At 32.6% G+C, this 22,166-nt stretch overlaps 2 protein-coding genes across 2 annotated transcripts in view; both read right to left on the reverse strand.

The window, feature by feature from the left end:
- The window catches only part of LOC148629540 (muscle, skeletal receptor tyrosine protein kinase-like), a 41,661-nt gene extending 31,113 nt beyond the window's left edge, over positions 1-10,548 (reverse strand). Inside the window, exons 1-2 of the mRNA XM_088553179.1 lie at positions 10,059-10,548; positions 4,574-4,855 (exon numbers count right to left, since the gene is read on the reverse strand). Of these exons, the coding sequence (XP_088409305.1) occupies positions 4,574-4,855; positions 10,059-10,119 (343 nt within the window). The 5' untranslated portion in view covers positions 10,120-10,548. The remainder of the gene's footprint in view (positions 1-4,573; positions 4,856-10,058) is intronic.
- Positions 1-20,979, reverse strand: part of LOC148629532 (mutS protein homolog 5-like) — a 215,906-nt gene extending 194,927 nt beyond the window's left edge. The window contains exon 1 of the mRNA XM_088553241.1: positions 20,518-20,979. The gene's annotated coding sequence lies outside the window, so the exon portion shown is untranslated. The remainder of the gene's footprint in view (positions 1-20,517) is intronic.
- Between the last annotated feature and the right edge of the window lie 1,187 nt (positions 20,980-22,166).

Consider the following 22,166-nt stretch of genomic DNA (forward strand, 5'->3'; position numbering starts at 1 on the left):
TTTATAAGACTGTTAGAAATTTGAGCCTACTCAATACCCCTATTTTGTTCGTGTATCACATATAAGCCAACCTGGGAACTGTTTTCACAGTCCTTCCTAATATAAATATTAAATACTGGTATATTACTCCTATTCATAAAGTGCATTCTACATATAAAGTTTCGATTTTTGATATTATTTTGACCATGATTTGAGAACTAATGTTCTTAGTGTGTTATACTAATGTTTTACAGTGGAAGAACAACTATATAAGAAACCCAGCATGAAACATTTGTGTGGATTAAAGCTGATAAAATCGTATAGACCTTTCTTTATACTACTTTACTTAAGGAGCATTTTTACATAATGTTCCATGAAAAACAAATAAATAGTGGGTCATAATTCTTTAATTTATTGATATCACTACCTTTTGTCATGACAAATTTGGTTTTAATTTATAGAGACTTGAACAAAAAACAGACAGTTAAAGTTGACAAATCTACAGGAGCACCAAAGAGATGGGGAATATTGAAAGGAAACTCAGACACCCACTCGAACTAGTCAACAGTGTTCAATCACTCTTAAAACAGTTTATGGCCTCTTCTTCAGGAAAAAAATTAGATGTTCAAGGTTGTGTGAAACCTGAACTAATAGACATATAATCCTTTTATTGCTTCTGTGGTCAAAGAATAAGACAGGAGAGTCCTTAATGTTTCCTACAGGGGAAATAACTCTCTGCTTACAAACACAATGATGACAGGAAAAAAGTCCTTCAGTGTAAAAATCAAGCACTTGTATAATGAAAGAACTGGGCTGACAGCTTGTATAATACTCTAATGCATAATCCAAAAATCAGAGTTCAAACTGATAGATTGGAAAAGTTCCTGCTCAAACAGTTTTCACTCTAATTTGTCAGTTGTACTATTCTCAAATATTGAGACATATAATTTTTGTACTTTTTTCATTTACACTGTAACTGGTAGCAAATCAATGAACTAACAAAAATCCCCAATCATAAGGTTTATAACATTCATAAAAAAGTACATGATTTCGTCCAGCTACTTACATCTATTTTGATCACAATGTCACCTTAAACAGCTATATATTTTGTCTTGGCCTACATCTTTTTTTTTGACAATTGAACTGGGACATCAACCAATTAAATATACTTGCACTTCAAAAACCTTCTGACTTTGAGTTAATTAAATAAAGGAAGGGTTTCACATAGAAATCCATATTTACATTGTTACAAACAATTTCAACATTCTTTTGGCCCTACTCAAGTGTTGGATATAAATGACTTTGTTATCAGAATTTATACTTCAATGTAATCTTCCACCATTAAACTTCAGAAACAGTAGTTTTTAACAGCCTTACTTGGGTTTCAGTGTATACAACCAACTGATTGCCTACTGATCCACAAATATTTGGAAAAGTTCTCAATGAAATCTCAAAAATTGAATTCTATACTGAAAATATCCACCCTAATATTAACACATTAACATTTGAAAATTTGGACAAAAAGCCATTTTGATAAACTAACAACAAAACAAACAAGCACACAAAACAGAAGACAAATTCAGTGGTAACTATAATCTGTTTGTTGCCTTAGTTATTTCAGATATAACTACTGACCAAATACACATTTGACAATCAAGTAAAGAAAGAAAGAACTTAAGAATATGATTTTTGTGGCAAAATCCTAGTATTTCACCATTATATTTCCTGTTTTTGGGTCTTGCCAATTTTATAACTGTGGCAAGTTAGGTTTCTACTTCATTCTAAATTGCTGTTATCTATAGATCACAGTCTGTAAACTCATTTGGTATGAGATATTTCCACCCAAAAATCATATTTCCTACTTGGGCAATTTTCTGCATTTCTCTGACAACAACAATCATATGATCAACATGAAACTTGAACTAAATGTCTCAGTCTGTTACTCATCATCATAAGTTCACAACAAAAACAAAACATTATCAATGTAAGAAGTAACACATAAAAAATGAAAAGCTTGGTGTTTTTGCCAACTTAATAATTACCCTGTCTTGATGAATATGAAAAAAAACAATTTTGCAATAAATACTCAGTTATAACTTATTGTATAATTTCTGAATTCAAGTTATTTTTTTACAACATTCACCTTGTCAGAACAGAATAAGTAAACTCAAACTGGACAAGTAAATCATAAAAAAATAGAGTATAATACTTTACAATACAAGTAGATCAGTCATTTTGGCAGTCTATGGCTGCGACTTATAATGGCCTAGTTATGGGCCAATATTTTGTTGTTATACCATAAATAACATTATGACTTTGCTGTAGACAGTGTAACCAGTCTAGTCCCATACATGCATTGACATTTACTGTGTAAGCATATGTCCCTATCTCAGTGCATTGTAATTTATACTCCATTGTTTTATAAAACCTCAGGTCAATTGCCAATCATTTTACTAGTTAACACCCATGTTTTTATTGAATAATTTATTGAAAAGTACTAAAAAGCTAACATTTAAGCTAAAGTACATATTGTATCATAGCTGCATCAATATCAAAAGACAAATTGTTTCACACAAAATGTTTCAGATATTTTGCAATTTTCAGGGGCAGATCCAGGATTTTAGATTAGGGGGGCGCACAGTAAAAATTTTGCAGAGTGGAGCTAGGCGAAAAATTTGTTGAGATTAAATTTTGAAATATTCTTCTACAGTGGGTGAAATGTGGATATCTTTTGTGGTAAAATTAGCAAGAAATTAAAGTTTCAACCTAAAAGTGCCAAAATTCTACCCCTGAAAGCTCTAAAAGAACCTACTGCTGGTTATAGTACATGTAGTCAGACAATTTACTACACATCTTAGCACCATATTTTTTACAAGATGCAGGTCTTGAAGTGGCTACTACTTTGTACAAAGGCTTTAAAAAGTTCAAATTAAGATGAAACAGAAGAAGCGCAAAAGGTTCCCAGTCATGCAAAAATCTAGTTTTAGTAACTTTTTCAGGTTTCATTGAAATCCATTAAGAGAAAAACATAAGTTTTGAAAATTATAAAAGGCTGAAAAAAGGACAGAAAACTGTGGTCTATAAAACTTACTACAAGTCTCTCTGTATTATATGTATTCTTTTAAATTGCTAAAAACACTATCAAATACTCATTCACTATCCATCTGCAGTACTGAAAACTGTACAGCATATGGATATTGAATACTTAGCAATGTAGAAATATACACCTTGTAAAATTTTTATACAGATAGACTTGTAACAAGTCTACGATCTTATGTCTTCCTTTTTCACGAACAACAAACTCCACAAAGACAAGTTATCAAGTACATTGGTAGTGCGTCATGGTGGTCACAAAAGGGATAGAACTCTGTATTATACATGAAACATTAAACAGAAATCAATTAGTTTATAGTAAACAAAATATTTTTTTGGCTTTTAAATTTGAAGATTGAAACTGATTGTTCTAGCCCAAGAATTAAAGACCACTGCTAATTACAATATTTGAGACATAAATTCTTCTTGTTTCCCACAGCGGACTTGTCAGTAAGAATTCTGGCCCTGTTTTATGTGTGATGTTACAATGACAAAGATTTATCAATTGAATTAACACCTGTGTTTAATTGTTTTAAGCTTTTATGTTATCTTTCATTGAGCATCTTCATAACATACTTAAAAACAAATTCCGATCAAATCTATAGAGCCGAGCTCAAAAGACAAAAAGTCAATAGTGATCAACAAAAGCTTTATCTTATGTCCTTTCATATGTGCTCAATCAAACGATTAACTCTTTTATATTTGATTTTTATAATCTAAGATAAACTATGTAGATTTAAGCCATTTGTAAACACAGTCATTTACTAAAAAGGGGAAAATAGAATTGGATATTGTTTAAAATCACAGTAAAACTTTCTATAATCAGCCGCCTGTAAATCTATCTGAAAAGACGTACTCAGTGATATTATGGACTTCACTGAGTTTGTATGAAACTATAGATTGTTCTACCATTTATCAGATATGCACTGAATAGTTCCAAAAGTGAAACCTTCTCACAATGTACTGTACCAGGATGGGAGAATCACTGAGTGCAACTAACTTAAAGGAAGATGATTTGAATCAGACCAAAAATGTCCTCATTGTAACAAAAGAATATTTTCCCAATTAATTAAGAGAAAAGAATCATGTTTGAAACAAAATATCTATTTCATGCTTTTACAGACTTTAATTAACCTATATAAGCCAAAAAACAAACAAAAAAGCTATTTTGATAAACTAACAACAAACAGATGCTACTCAGTTCTTTCAAGTCAGAACTATGGTATATGGGTACTATTAATTCATGATAGCATCCAAAGCCTGCACATTACAAACATGTCCTCCATCCACCTTGGATGGCCAAAAGTAAAAAAGTAATAAATTTATGTTAGACTCCAAACATTGAATTTGGTATCTCCAGTCAATAGTCCAATTTTTGTTAAAGACAATAAAAACAAGGGCAATTCCATTAGCATAACCAAACTAAATGGGTCCTCTTCATTTACTAAGGTTTCAGAATGGAAAACAATCCCAACACATTTACAGACAGACAAACACTCACCTATTACAGTCACTGTAGCATTAGCCATGATAGTCCCATCCTGGTTTGTTGCCACACAGCTATATGTTCCTTCATCAATTTTCTTCACAACACTAATGAATGTAACAGACTGAGCTGGTTCAACATGCCATCTTTTCTCCTGTATTGCTGGAAAATTACTAACTCCATCTTTTTGCCATGAGAGAACAAGATTTGGTGGTCCTGCTGCATGACATTCTAACTGTGCTGTTGTCCCTAGCTGTGCTTGTACATCCTTAGGTGTTTTAGTAAATAGGGGGATATCTGAAGAAAGTACAAAATAAGTTCACAGTAGAGCATGTAAACTAACCTTTATCATGTTATAAAATAATTTGATTCAATGATTATTTCTCATCTGAGCAATATGCTGGCATAAATGACTTTTGGGCAGTTAACATTTGTTCATAAACTGCTTCACGGTTCATGAAATGTAAACAGCCACAAAGTTGGTTATTTCGCATAATGTGGTCAAAAATTAAAAACAATCCTTAAATATTTGAAATCCTGCATCAGTAATAGAACTGAACTTAACTGGATCCTAAAGTTTTAGAAACTGAGATTTGAATTGAAAAAAAACATATGTGAAACTTTTATAAAACATTACTTATAAATAAGTGTCATGACACTCTATAACTCAATTTCTACACAACTACAAAGATATTGTGATGCATTTTATTTTTCATCTTCCTTTGAATTGTATGAAAAATTAAGATGCCATATAGGACAGAAGCAATGTTCTAGGATTTTTCAGAAATTGACGTTTCCTCGGAAAAAATCCATATAAAATCAACTTTCCCACATTCAATAACTGCTTTCCTAACAAAACAAATCCTTACAGCATATGAAGTTTTCAACGTGCCACGGGTAAAGTGTAACAAAGTACCTAACTTTCCCTGACCCAAATTTTACTTGCCCCGGGTAACGAGAAATATGAATGCTAAAAAACTGAGAAGGTTTTGGTTCAAATCTGGCTCTAAAATTCAAAAGCTTGAAGGCATTTTCATATTTTCCAAATTTTTGATAATGTAATATAGTCATATTGCAATGATCAAATGATCAAAGATTACAAAAATCTGATAGGGACAATTCTTTTGTTAAAACTATCTCAGTTCAATATCCATGATATTGGAGAATTCATTATAAAATTTTGACCTGGTTAAAGGCCCCCCAAAAAATATTAGAAAATATCCTTCTCATTTCACCTCAGAATTTTGGTGCACTCAATTTAATAAATTAACCATAACAATATCCTAAACAAATGAATATACATATAACAGTATTTGATGATGTAGATCTATAATTCAATTTAATAAGAGGTCTACAAAATGAATGTGTAGCTTGATTCATCAATAGACAGATTTACTCTTATCTTGTCTACATGTGAAAAAATTGTTTTAATAATTATTTTTGTTCAGTAATATTGCCCATGTTATCAAAATAGATTAGTTTAGAACAAAATTCTATACTGTTCCTCATCGAATACATTTGGAGGGGACCCTGGATAATATTCAGTTAATTTGGCTGAATATGCTTTAAAAGGTCATTTTGCCATTTTGCCCTAGTTATTTCAAGATTAGTGAAGGTTCATATGTATATCTGATTTTAAATTACAAATTTAAAATTCATAACATAAAGTATCAATTCTAATTATTTAATATACTCAGTAATTATGTTTAAATATCTGTGGGTGATACAGGTATAAAAGGGATTGTTTAATGAAGATGAGTAACAAAAAGCATTATAATTGTACCATGACCCTGTTGTATATCTTGGTTTTGTTTAATTACAGTCCTGGGATAAGACAATAATTATTCATATCCTGTATGAATGGCCATGATATCATGAGAGACCACAGTACTTCACAAAGGATGGGTTTACAGTCCTAAAATGCTAGGTCATGAAATAGATGTCTTTTCATGTTCTGTCGATATTTCATTGTGACCTTTTATTTGTTCACAGTTCTCCTGGAGTTTCTTTTAACACTTAAGGCTGGAACTTGGCAAATATAACCCTACTTAAGTGTCACTAGCGGCCACGCTTTCTGCAATTGGTCCCAGTACTATATATCACTATGTTAAATCCTTGAATTTTCACTCACAAGGGGTCCTAATTAGCATACTGTTATACCCATTTTATTTCAATGGTCTCTGTTTAAATGGTATATTCAACCTTATGATCATTTAATAGTACAAAAACTGAAAGATTCAAGATCTAAATAAACAGTAAAACAGACAATTTTCTATGCTTTTAAATAAAATTTGTCAACAGCTATAAAAATGTAAATAAACCATTTTACCTCCTGAAGATCATAAGAAACTAGGGTATTAAAAACTTACTTGTAGTGTCTTACTTCATGCTTGTTAATTGTAATTTATTTTAATTAGCAATTTTTATACATGTGCTTATGATGTAATTTCATCATAGCCATGTTTGCCAATGTTTGAAACAAATGCAGATCATTGTAATTTATTTTTTTACTTTAAACTAACATATTTAACAACATACTCTACAAAATAGTATAAAGTCTAAAGTATGAAATTGTTCTTCATTTTGAATACATGTATAAGACTTGGTCATATATATGAAAGAGTTTCCCTAAGAAATACCAATATGCACTTTATTTTTTGGTGGTTTTTATTTTCGCAATTAGTGATCTTCAAACATTTTCACTTAGGTTTATGTTTTGTCTTAAGTAACCATATGCTAACTGCTTTGTATGAATATTGTTGGGTACTTAATTTTACAAATGATTATTGAATGATTATTGTTCTGAATTTCATTGAAAAAATACATTGCAACAATAAGTGAAATTACAGTATAGCAGTCCATTTGTTTAATATTTCAGTATATTACTTCTCTGAATTGAGTATTTATTTATTAAAAATTCTTTATGCAATACAATGAAAAGTAAAAAAAAAATTGTTTTCCAATTTATTCAACGATAAATGAAAATAAACAGAAAAAAACAGGCTTTGAATACAAAATGACAAACAAATTATTTTAAGACCATTTGCCCCTTATCATTGCTGATCACGTCTTCCCAATCAACAAATAAAAAAGAAATGGAAAATAACTCCCACAATCATAAATAAATCAAATAAAAATGTATTTGAATTGTTGCAATTTTTTAACATAGTCATGCTTTGAAGTATTTGTAATATCTTTCTATTAATATCATAGGCAAATAATGAAAACAAAACAATTTCTTTCATTTAATACACATCCTTTTGAAGTTTAAACCTACCTTATCAAATTTCCATCTATGGTAAATTTGGTTTTTTTTTGTTTTTTTTTTATCAAAGCTTATCATCTTTTGCATTAGCTTAATTTTTTACTAGAATAGTGATAAAGGTATGAGACTTCAAAGAGACTTGTTAAATTAAAATTTCAAAGGTAAATCATGTTCTCTTAGTAATAAATATACCTGTGTACAACTTAATATTTTGTTAGATTTTATTTTTTCAAAGTTGCACCCTATAAAACATGAAATACATCCACAAATCAATGACAATGGGAGGTTATACAAGCAAGTAGCTGAGAAGGGAGAATTAAGGAAGCCTAAGCAATCAGAGAAACTTTATTGGTTCAAAAATATAACTTTAAAATATTATTTTTTTATATTATTAAACATTATATATCATGTTAAACAGGCTTGTACTATTCAATAACTTGTCTTCTAATAAATGTCTTTGAAATTGACAGAGATCTTTATGATTTGTTTGTCATATAATTCTTTCGTCATAATGCAACAAAATATAGCATTCATTTATACCTAATAGACTGCTATTAGTCTCAACCTTTGCCCTCTAGCAATATGGATTTTGATATCCATATTAATTCATATTGACCCTTTACAATAGATTTGTACAATGACTTTGATATTTATATATTATCTACTGCACAATGAGAATAAATCTGAGAAAAAGTTTATGGACTTAATAAAGAGAGAGATATAAGAGTAAAATGGTGTTTCATATAGTTTTATAGAAAATTTCTTTTATCACTATTATCTTTGTTCAGTCCATACAATGAAGAGCTTATTTCTGCATATAAGATGCCAATTAATGTACATGTGCATATATGCATAGAATTTCTATTATCTGGATACACTTTTTCTACAAATTTGTAAGTACATGTATTTGGCATGAGAAACAGATATCATTTTCAACTCTTTATTTCCTACAAAGCACTTAACACTGCACTGTAGTTTTTCATTACTAAGTAATAAGTATTAATTACATGCACTTTTGAGTAAAACAGGTTCTTGTATTTTATTATGTAATATATATTTTAATATGTTGAAATATTTGAAAAAACAGGCTCATTATTTCAAGCCAACACACCCTAGATTTTATGTGGATTAAAAAGAACTTGGACGGCCTCCGTTTTTGTTTGTGAACAAATCCATATTCTCACTGACGATTAATTTTCAAACATGATATTAAAACTCTGAAAGAGATCTGAGGTTCATTTGAAATTAAAATCATGGCACAGACAACTCCCTTTTCACTGATTATTTAGATAAAAAGGTTCCATTGCCATATATTCAAATAATAATTGTCCTTGTTTGATAGTTAAACCAATTCTCAAATTTCAATAAAACCTTTTAAGTAGGAATGATATATAGATAATACATAGATCAGAACTAGAGAAAAAATGTTGAACAATAAACCAAATATTGTATAACATATTTGATTGAATTAGCCCAGAGAACTGTCATAGTCCTTTTTTAGTTGTCACATTTCTTTGTTGACTTGTTACATTCTCATGGTGTTTTTTGTCTGCTAATATAGCAACCCTGAACAGATTTAAAAAACTAGCATATTTCATTGGAACCAAGTCTGGTGAGAAAGAACTTCAGCTGACAAAAATATAGATTTATTAAGACTCAGGCCTATTTCATTGTCCTGCTCTATCATATTTAATGAAGTGGTGTTATTACATTTAAGCCTTACGGAATTTTCAATTTTAAAAATCACTAATTGAATGTACTTGAGAAACTTTAACTTCAAAACCATGTTTTGGCAATGATATTTAATAACATATGCTATCAATGTAATAGCCTTTTAACCATATATACAGTTATTTATTGCAATAGTTTTAGATATATTTGATAACAACATTCCCAACATTTTTGCCATGATTTTTATTATGAAATATTGTATAACACCTGAAGAAAGTCATACTTGTAATATTATTCATATGCATGAAATATTTTTATTAAAAAAATGTTAAAACATTTTATTCAGTTTTTTTTTTTACATTCAAAGAAATTTATTTGTTCACTTCAATCTCATCCTTTAAATTATGGGGAAAATTTTTTTCTTAAAGAAATGGGGTGCCCTATCGAATTATATTTAACAGCAATAATATTTACCTTTTTAAACCTCTAAGTTGATATAATTTCAATACAAAGTAGTTTATTTTACCTTTGATTTACTTAGATATCAAAACAAATATTACCTACCTGTTCTAGCCAGGTGAAAAGTACAGGTGATGATCAAAACTGCTACAGCAACTCTATCCATTTTCTCACTTGGAAAATTTATACCGCGAAATCGTAAAACACATATTTCTATCACTTGTAGTAAAAAATAACTTTATCCACTATAAAGAAGGAAATTGGGTAGATTTAACCGGCAGGTCCCTATTTTACTTCTCCCTTTTGTTAACACCAATTCTACAAATCCACAGTGTAAATTATTGTTCTTAATTAAGCCAGGTTGAGCAGATAAATTGTCAAAAGTCAATCCAGTCGTTTTAAATCCATTTTTGGCAATATTTACACCCGTAAAACTTTCTCAACTTCACCAAGTTCATGACCTGCGCAAAGAAACTCGCAGGCTTTGACTTGTCTGCGCATAACAAAAGCACATGGGTTTGACAGTCAATACACTACACGTACAGGTGATCTATCATATCCACCTTTGGATCGTAACGACATTCTTTTTTTTGTTATGCTCTTGCTGACCTCAATTTTAATAAATAATTGAAATACAACAAATCGTGGCTATTGATGCATGGCAAAGGTAAGTATACTAATAATATATACCTAAGATCATGTGAGACACTCAGGTGGTTTACAATAAAAACATGGGAAAATATCTTCACCATGTATCACATGTTTCCTTATGCGTTTTTGATACTTTAAGGGACAATGACTCAGTCTCTCATCAATTAATATCTATATAAACTTGTGCGACTGCTTTTAACGCCCTCAAATCTATCTCTATAGATCTAAATTCACAAGCCTTACTCAAGTCAGAGGAGTTTTGTATCAAAGTTTCACATCAACAAAAGTGTAAAGCTATCTCACATGCACATGATTTCAGGTTAGATTCGAGTATATATGAGTATACCAGTAAATGGACTCATTGGTTGTCATTTCCCACACAGCTCTTCCTTTTTATGAGATCGTCCATGTAGAAATCAGACGGCTCCTGTGATACGGGTGGCACAGGGTAAATTTTATCCAAACAAATTATTTGTTCCAGTGTATTGCTTATCTCATATTGATAATATTCTGCATCAAAGTTCATTATCTATCAACTAAATTATGAACAGATCAAAGAGTTATTTCCGAAAGAAAGAACATCGTTTAGCTTGATCCTTTAATCTCAGTTTCCGCTATATAGATGACATATTATCTTTCAACAATCCTAATTTTGGGAATTTAATTGTACATCGCATCTACACCAAAGAACTTGAGATAAAGGGTACTATAGACACTGGGAAGTCAGCCTCATATCTTGACCTACACTTCAAAATCGATGGTAAAGGAAAACTATTGACCAAACTTACGACAAACGTGATGACTTTTCGTTCAAAATTGTCAATTTTCCTTTCATCTGTGGCAACATGCGTATGGAGTGTTCATATCACAACTCATACGTTATACCAGAGCTTGCCGAGATTACGCAGACTTTTTGTATCGCGCTAGAATTCTAACAAATAGGCTTCTGGAGCAGGGTTATGTTGCTACAAGATTGCAATTATCCCTACAAAAGTTTTATGGCCGTCATCATGAACTCGTGGATCGTTACGGTGTATCCATTTGCGCCATGAAAACTGATTTGTTCAACGTGTCATAGTTTTCCTTTCCTTTTTCGTCTACCCTGGACTTTAATTTTTATGAGCAATTCGGCGGGTGTTTCTAGAAAAGCAGAGGACGCTTACCCTACCGGTGCACCTGGTCCATACTCCCAGTTTTTAGTTGAGTCCGAGTTGCTCATTTAATTTTGTTTCTTTATATGTATGATTTTAGTTACTCTATGTTCTTTGTTGTGTATATCTGTTTTCCTTGTCTGGTCTTTGTCCCCGGATTACATTCTTTTGGTTACCGCTATAACCTTGGTTCACTTGATTACTCTTTCACATTTTGTAGTTCTTTCTATGTAATTTATTTCATTCTTACCATCTATACACAGAAAGCAATATAATTAGTCAAGCTAGTTCATTATTTGTTGTTATAAAAACAATTGAATATTCTTCATATTTTTTCACATTTGTCTCTAGGATAAATTTCGGGTCCTAGGTAAGAGACTCCGTTGCGTAACAAGTTTTTGTTGTCTTTTGATTTGCTTTCTCATGTGTCACCTCTGCATCATCTTTGCTCTCTCTGTGTGTGTATGTGTGTGCGTTCAAACATACGGTATCGTCCCATAATGATTTTCTTGGACAGTCACAGACTTGGTCTCGTACATTCATTACTATATGTGCTGAGCGCTGTGCCGGTGGTCCAAAATCACATGACTTCTGGCCAACAGTTAAACCCTTTCTTACCAACAAAGGGGGAATATGTCAAAAAGAGACAATAATATCTGATAATAATGAATTAATTATAAACCAAGATGAAGTCAGTGAACTATTTAATGATTTCTTTGTAAACGTTGCAAAAAACATCGGCAACACGGATGTAAACATAGATGACACCCATCCTAGTATTACCGCCATTAAAGGAAATATGCCGGAATGCCAGGACAATTTTTTTTCATTTTCTCAAGTGGATGAACCCCGTGCAGGTCCGGGTGTTAAAAGAATAGGCCTGCAGCAGCGCTAAGCTTGTCGTAAAAGGCGACTAAATAGTGCTCAGAACCCTAGCCAGGGGCTAGGGCGCTTTGCCCACAAAGCAACTGGGATGTGCCCCCCAGGTGGTTGAATGGGGTACCCCTGGCGTGTTACATGCTGGGGTTGTCATGCTATAATATGGAAAACCTGACCGCAAACCATAGTGGTGCACCGTGTTGGGAAAGATGCCACGTTCCTTGCACGTTAAAGAACCCTACTGTGGTATTCTCCAGGAGTAGGAACTATAGGGCTCCGCCACAGGAGGCTAAATTGCCCGACCCTACCCACCTCTCCCTATTTCCAGTGGCAATCAAAATTTGTCGACCCCATTGTCCTTGTGTCCCATCCCTTTCATTTCATCATCATTTCATGTTCATTTTATCATCAATTTCATGTTCATCGTCTGAATATAGCTGAAATATTGCTGCTCGGACTTAAAACCCCCCCCCCCCAAAAAAAAAAAAAACAACTCAAGTGGATGAAGATCAATGTGAAGAAGTCTACTGGCATTGACGGCATATCTCCTAAACTTTAAATACCGACCTTGTTAATATGTCCCTATCCTCCTCAGTATTTCTAGACAAGCTTAAAGTCGCTCAAGTAGCCCCAATCCATAAAAAGAATAGTGTTCTTGAGAAGGGCAATTACAGGCCTGTCAGTGTCCTTCCAACTATTTCCAATTTTTTAAAAAATTCTATTGAATCTCAGCTTGTCAAGTATTTTGACACTATCTTTAATCCTTATTTGGCCGCTTTTCGATCAGGTTTTGGATGTCAGTCAACTTTATTACGTGTGACTGAAGACTGGAAAATAGCTTTAGATAAAAATGAGTATCTTGCTGCTATTCTGATGGACCTGTCTAAGGCTTTTTATTGCCTTCCTCATGATCTACTACTTCTCAAGTTAAAGACTTACGGCCTGTCTACACAAGCTTTAAATTTACTTAATAGCTATTTATCTGAGAGAACACAATGTGTAAAGATTAACCAAACTCTCAGCTCAATGAAAAATATTTACAAAGGGGTACCACAAGGCTCTATTTTAGGATCTATTTTGTTCAATATTTTCATCAACGATTTATTTTATTTTGTTAAACATTGTTCTCTGTACAACTATGCAGATGATAACACTTTGTCAAAATCGGATAAATCTATTGATGTTGTAATTAAATGTCTACAAGATGATAGCAAACAGTTAATTGACTGGTTTTCCTATAACAAGATGCAGGCAAACCGAGAGAAATTTCAGGCCATATCTCTTGGGAAGAAAACTCATGATAAAAAAGTTATTTTTGATGTTAACGGTATTTCCATTTCACGTGTAGAAGAAGTTAAATTACTGGGAGTTACTTTGGATTTTAAATTAAATTTTAATACTCATATTTCAAATACATGTAAGAAGGCTGCTAGGCAATTAAATGTTCTCAAGCGTATTGGTAAAAATTTAACTACGCTTGGGAAACTAACCATTTATTATTCTTTCATTATGTAAAATTTTAGCTACTGCCCTTTGACCTGGCACTTCAGTGGCGAAACAAATTCAGCAAAAATTGAGAAAATTCAAGAACGTGCGTTCCGTTTTATTTATGACGACTTTGACAGTACATATGATTCGCTTTTGGACAAATCAAAATTACCATCTCTGAAAACAAGAAGGATGCGCACAATTGCCTTGGAGACCTTCAAAATAATTAATAAAATGAGCCCTTGTTTTATACAAGATTTAGTCGAAATAAGAAATAATTCTTATAATTTCAGGTATGTAAAAAAAGCAGTGGTACCCCCAGCCCAGAACTACAGCATACGGTAAAAAGTCTTTCAGGTACGAGGCAGCCAAATTATGGAAAGAACTACCAAATTCGGCCAGAGAGATCACATCTTTTGACCAGTTCAAAAATTATATTAATAGGTGGTGCGGTGATCAAAAATGTTTTTGTAGTTCATGCAAGTTTCATGGTGGTCTGCCTCCTGCCTGAGAAACTTAAACCTGTTTCATTTTGCTCTGCTGTCTGTCCCTTTATTTTAAACTCCACAGTTTTAGTTGCCCATGCTTATTTTATATTTTAGTTGTCCTCTTTTTTTTTTATTATGTTTTGTTTCTAATACATTATGCTTTATTTTCTGGTGTTACAGTGATCACTGATCAGCGAGGCATAGCCATCTGCTCACTGGCATTGTAAGATTAGAAAACTTTTGTTTCCACTATTTTAGTTTGTGCATGCATGTTTTTTATTTATTTGTAGTCGGTTAAAGAGCACTTCAGTGCTCGTGTTATTTTATTATTTGTATATATATGCCGACTTTAAATAAAATTTACTTTACTTTACTTTACTTTACTTTACTTAGCTACTCACAAGCTCTGTCATAGTTAGTGCTTAATTGTCAATATACAAGTCCAGCCTTTCTCCACGTTAAACATATCTTTTTTTTTTAGTTAAGAGCTATTAAATTCCTCAGATTAAACTATCAAGAGAAATCCGATAATTCACAAATCATAATGTAACTTGCATGAACTACAAAAACATTTTTGATCACCGCACCATTCAAATCTCTAAAAATTCTATATTTGCAATTTGATAATTAGCTCTTCTTCGAGATTCCGACGACCTTACTCTGAATTTTGACCAAAACAAAAGCCGAGAAAAAATAGACCAGCAATGAGATTTTCAATGTTTCCATCACAGGTCGCGATCGAAAGATGGGAAAAGAGCGGCAGATGAATTTACTGACAATTGGGTAATGAATAAGATAACATGATGGCAGGAGAGGGGGGATTAAATTTGTGCCCTCTAATTGTCTACAAGTTATACACATTTCGTCTAAGAAAACAAAAATTAACCTACAAGAAAAATTAAAAGGGTATAAAATAGCTGCAAATATTAATGTGTAAATATTAACTTTAAAGTAAACGTAGTTCACCATCAAAATAAAGAAAGTCAACTACATGTACCATTTAATTCGTTACGAAAAAAAAACCCTGAGAAATTAAAAAGCCAATCCTAAGTTTCGTAATTACAGTGATATCTGATATTAAACAGATGATATTTACGTAAAGTCTCCATAGAAAATCAGAGGAAAGGGGCCAAACTGCCATTACCGTGTCAACAAATAAGACATGTACATTATAAAACAGTTGAATGTCATTGGTATTATATTCTGGCAGATAATTTGTGGTTTCACTAACATTTTCAGTTCTATAGCACCGTAAAAAGGGACCAAATTTTACCGGTTAACAATTACATATGGTTTCGTAAAATCAAATTAAATCTATAAATTAGAAATACAAGATGTCAAACATTCTAAAAACTGATTTAAAAGTGCATGTTACTTAAATTTGTATAATTACTTCATTGATTAGCCGATAACACACAATTCCTCCTGTGATTTTTTTCTTTTAATTCGAAAGGCTGGCTTAACAAAAGCAACTGAACATACATAAATAGTAAGTCGTGATTTGCAGAAAACTTTTCGTCGTTCTATTTTAGGTCTTATGCACTGTTTAATGAACAATAACCAAGAAGGAAACACTGTACTAGAACGTGATTTTGTCTAGTCATTAGTACAGAGAGGAATAACTTAACAGACACGAAAGATCAATCGGAATTTGAAATTGCCTATGGTATACCGATGGATACTCATATAGAGCGTTCACTGTTTTTTGGCAATTTTTTCCCTTACACTCCGACCAACACAAGCTCCGAGTTAAGCTTGTGTTGGTGTAAGGAAGAGCTAATCTTAATGGCCCCATCAAGCTTCCGAAATTTGACTTTTGTTTTGAGTTGCTCATTTCCACAAGTTGTTTTTGTAACAAGGCTAATGGGTTGGAAAATATAGAAATCTATGTTTTTTTTTCTTACTGATATATCTTGATTTTGAACTAATTTGGCTTATATGAAGGATAAACAAACGAAGATAAACTTTCCCACTACAAATTCAGTAAATGAGGGGTTTATTCCGTTAGTTTGTTAGAATTTATGTTTGGTGTAGTACATAATTTTAAACGCGAAGAAAAGGTTTCCATAATTTTTTATGAGACTTGTTCTCACGAGCCAATGTTTATGTATTTCGAATATTCTCATTGGAGAAACATTCTTATTTATTATATCCCTCAAACAAAGTTTTGGGGGTAAATAGGTTTCACCCTGTCTGTTCATACTATTTTCTTAGCAACATGCATCATTGTTTTGAAACTTTGCGTGATGTAATATAACCACACGGAGAGGTGCATAATGTCAGGAGTTTATGTTAGGACAAAATTGTAGAAATGACGACTGCTGAACGTAGGCGTTCTTCAGCATTGGTGTTTTGCCTTGTCCGCAACTCCTCCTCCACGACTTGCAGGATTACCATATTGAGATGTGCATATTGTGTGGAATTCATGTTTACAGTAAATTTCTGTCATTGTATTGTCAACAACCACAAAACAGTACTGATTGTGGTTTGGAGTTGGATATTTTAGAAGTGGAAACAAAGTTGTGTGTCAAAAGTGCATAGTTCACCCCATAAACATTGTGTCCAGTTTTGATCATGTGACCACATTGGTCCTCAAATGTACAGGGTTCAACAGGCTGTGGGGTATTTTTTCCGTTAGGGGTAAAGTCTAGGGTTTTATACCGATTTCAGTACACCCCTAACGAACAGAAGCAGATTTTCCTTTCTTTCATGTTGCTGTTCGTTCTTGAAACATTACCAATTGTAAACCCAAACCCATTTATGTTAGATAAAGTGTTAGTAGTGAATTATTAGCCATCTATCGGACCTATACTTTTAGTACATGATTTCATCTCTACAATCTAATTGCTTTATTATTAGATCCATCCGTTCGTTTTCCCACATATCTTGTAAGCACGACCCCTAAACCGTCCTATTGATGGTAATTCATTGAAATTTCCCAGGAATGTAGACCCCCTGCAAAGGGAGATTATCCAATTTAAGACTATTAAACATATTAAACAAATGCGTACGAATTTGCATAAAAGCATAAAACCGTCCGTACACTTGTCGAACTTCGAATGCTCGGGATGGAGTTTTTAAAAGGTAAATTGATGTAATTGTGTTAAAAAGTATTATATACATTTTGATACCTTTTTCACACGGAGTGTTCTGTTAAAAGGTAGAAAGTGGAGCCAGGAGCCTGAATCGCTCACCTTGTTTATTTTTTAGCCTTTTAAGGACAACAACTCTAAACAATTTTTACCCATTGAAGACTTTTGTACACATTATCATAAGGATCATTTCATCAATGAAAGTTTTTTTTCTCTATCTATTATAGTTTTTGAGATATTGGCTGAAAACTACAATAAAAATCATAATATGCCTTTCAAGGGCAATAGCTCTAACAAGGAGTTGTAAGACAACTTTTACCTAAAGAATACTTCTGTAGGCCTTATCAAAAGGATCAGTTTATCAGCTGAAAGTTTTTTTTCTATCAATTATAGCTTTAAGAATATTGGTTGAACACTGCAAAAAAAAACCAAACAAAAACGACATTTTTCGCCTTTCAATGCCAATAACTCTAACAAGGAGTCGCCCGATAACTTTTGTAACAATACAGACTTTTGTACAGCTCTTCAAGCTGAAAAACTAGAGTCACGTTTATTTTTCAATATCTCTTGTTTTGAGATATACAATGTATGTATAAATTGGTGACTTCACCCCATGTGGTTTAGAAAATAGCATAGGCGGCCATTTTTTACGATTACCAAGAAGGATGCTGGTAACCAAGTTTGGTAAAGAAAATTGAACTATGGACGACAACGACGAAGAACGTCAAGTGCATGGTGAGGCCAGGTGAGCTATAAATGAAAAAAATGGTGTCCGGAGGTTGGAACTTAGTTGCCTTTGAGATATCGTTCATCTGGTTTGAAAAATACACGAACAAAGCAGCAAAACTAATAAAAATCCAATTTTCCGGATTCTGCATATATCAAATTATTTTTTTTCCTTATAACATAACATTACATATCTATTATATTACCGAATCAAGAGCCAACATGGCGCAAGAGGAGTTGTACATATAACATTGCAGAGTAACACGAATTAACTGATATAACATATATAAGACATACATTCTTTACAAGTTTGTATATTACATTATAAATCAAAGATCAAAATATTTATGCGGCAAATCAGTCCTTTTCAAGAGCTAGTTTAACAACAGACTAAAGAAATCCTGAAACAAGACTGGTAAAACAGCAATGCCCAATAAAAAAATCGTTTTTTTTGCGTGAGCCTGGAAAAATAATCCAAGAAGGTATTGTGCCAGCGCTAGTATAATAGCACCTTAGATATTTTACCGGAACCTGCAAAATAGCCACTGTATTAGAACGAAGTCTTCGACCCACCGCAGATTTCATGCGCTTGTCCACATGTAGTCAGGAGATGTTGGTCATTATGTGTCTTTGTGTCGTTCGGTTAGCCTGGTGGATTGTTATTATTTTTGTTGTGGAGCCTTCCACCGCTTACCTAAAGATGTGTTTATACGTGTTGAAGACCTTCGGTAATCTCTGAAAGTATTTCGTATTTTGTATCTAGGTTATACGCTGGTGCATTTGTTACGTTATTTTTTTCTATCATAACGTAAATCGATGTTCAAAGTTACGAAAGCCCATTGAGCTCATTTTCGTAGACTGAAAAAAAGAATTTTTTCGCGTGATAACGCGAAACTTACGCGAAATAATGCGAAACTTATGCGAATTAACGCGAAACGTTCTTGTTCGTATTTATAAAGGAAGAAGAAAACATTTGATTTGTCTGTCTGTATTTTTACACTTGGACTTTATATTTTCCCCTAGAATTTTCAATTTTTCTTTTTTGTGTTGGAGGTTGAAATGTGGAGATTAAAATTGTTCTTCATATAAAGTAGTACCGATGTTTTGTTTGGTCAAACGAATCATTTATGAAACTTATCAAGAATGAAAGTGGGACGAAAAGAAACCAAAACATCAAACAAAAAAGGCACAAAAAAAACCCAAACAAACAAACAAACAAACAAAAGCAAAAGCAAACAAAAATAAAAACAAAAACAAAATAAAAACAGAATATTGGAGTAACACTCACCTTTGGTGTAAAAGGTCATGACCTCAAAAATATTAACGACAACAGAAAAGAATTTCATTCGTTTTATTAATGCCGATAAGTGCTAACTACTAGCGAGGGGGGGGGGTACAAATTACCTAGCCCCCCTATGATTATATTGCGATCACCATGAAGCTTTGATATAAGAAATTGTGGCCGCTAAATAGATTCTTGCTTGTCGTTGATTCAAAATGCTTTCATTTGAAGGAGAAATTTATGAATGACCATCATGGCAGCGAAGGAACTCACTGCTACGCTTGTTTCAACTAAATGGTAGACATTAATTTTGGAAAAAAATAAAACCTAGGCCTCCATAATGCGTATTTTCATAATATATATAAAGTATTTCGCGTTATTTTGCGAAAGGTTTGCTTTATTACGCATAATACGCGTAATATTTTTTAGTCTACGAAAATGAGCTCAATGGGCTTTCGTACAAAGTCATTGCTCACAAATTATGGATAAAAATAAATTCTTGTAAATGTAATACTGTAAAAGACATAATATAATGTCAATATATTCAACTTTGAAAACAAAATAAAGGAAAATAAAGATAATTAACCCAAAGAAACTATGACAGCAATTAAAGAACTTGGGATATATTAAAAAAAAAAAAAAAAAAACAGATACAGCAAAAATTGTTCTAAATATTGATGGTAAAAATTGTCACAATCAAACTAGTATTGTTATTTCAATAGCTTATTCACTATAGTGGGCGTCACATAAATAACATACTGTTAAAATTTGAATAAAAATATTTTCTACGACTTTATTGACACCTACCGTCGTTTAAATTGTCTTAAATGACTTGCTCATTCGTTTAGCCAAACGGCTTCTCCCTAAACATTGAATCGTTAAATTCCGGTCAGATTTTAATTCTAGGTGGCAATATTTACATTGTAAAAAGTCGGCCATGTTTACAGTGATCGGGTTGCTAGGAGATGTTGTTTACGTTTAAATGGTTTGTCCAAAAACCGAAGAACCCAGAATGCAATTCGGCGTTATTTCGGATATCTCGGATTTATTTTACGCGAACAACGTATAATACCGAGAAGTTGATCAAGCAGACGATTGTCACCGGAGTTCGACGGGAACTTACGCACTTCGTTTGTAAACAAATCGTCCCGTAAAAACCAACATGGCGGATATTAGTATGGGATTTTCCCGTAAGGATTTGTTACGCATGATTTAAGCTGATAAGCGACTTGTTTTTGAGAAGCTGTTTGGCTAAACGAATGAGCAAGTCATTTAAGACAATTTAAACGACGGTTGGTGTCAATAAAGTCGTAGAAAATATTTTTATTCAAATTTTAACAGTATGTTATTTATGTGACGCCGAGTATAGTGTAGCCGAATCTTTGGTTAAGAAGCTTCCAACGTGCAGCAAAAGGTATTCTCTCTTGTAGCGATGCAATAAAGAAATTTTATGAAAAGGTATTTCATGGTAACCTATATTTGAAAGTAGAACCTGTCACTGACAATTTTGTACTGAAAGAGTTGCAGAATTTGAGTAGTTGCAAAAGTACGAGACTTGATGGAATCCCATCTAGATTTTTAAAAGATGGAGCAACCGTACTGACAAAACAAGTTACTTATATAATAAATTTGTCAATAATCAGTGGCATAGTTCCTGATCACTCCAGCTATGCTAGAGGTTGTCTGACTTGGTGCCGTCCTAACCTCTAGCAACTGACATGCTGAAAGCCACCGCAAATGTTAATTAGCTAAACATATGATTTTAAATACTTTGTCTTTTATTTATATAAAAGAACTTTAACCTACCGGAAATCGAACGATAAAAATCCTAAATCTGTTAAATGCCTGGAATACATTTGTAATGAAGACAGTTGTCAAAATGACCAGCAATTTTGAATTAGGTCACTAATTTTACGGAATACAATATATTTTTGACAAAACGAACTTAAAGTTGGTAAAGGCAATTCGTTGGTTAATTTGATATGTTCGTTTCGCATATTTTAGAATCCGTATTTTTATCAACCGAAATTACACACTCAAAAAGCTAAAAACCAAATATGAAGTTCATTTCAACTGCTTTTACAAAGGATTTCCAGGATTGCTGGATTTTCTCATCAGGTAGGTCATTGTTTTTCTTTAGTTTAGTCACTTTCTCCCGTGTAATGGTAAAGAAACGGTATAAAACGTTTTAAATGGAAAATAGTTTATTATAATTCAGCCGATATTAAGGAACGGCGGAACGAGCGTTATGCAATATGGCGCTCGGAAGTAAGAGGTTGGGATATGGAGGAACGGAATTCCAACCTCTTACGTTGTAGGAGTAAGTTCCTGATGAATTAAAAGCTGCTAGAGTTTGTCCAGTTTACAAAAAAAATAGTCGACTTAAAGGTTGAAATTACCGACCAGTTAGCATTTTGGCAATTGTTTCTAAAATTCTTGAAAAAGCAATTAGAAAA

This window comes from Perna viridis, chromosome 1 (assembly GCF_037379345.1).
Source record: "Perna viridis isolate PV_CMFRI_1.1 ecotype Kerala chromosome 1, ASM3737934v1, whole genome shotgun sequence".
Classification (NCBI taxonomy): domain Eukaryota; kingdom Metazoa; phylum Mollusca; class Bivalvia; order Mytilida; family Mytilidae; genus Perna; species Perna viridis.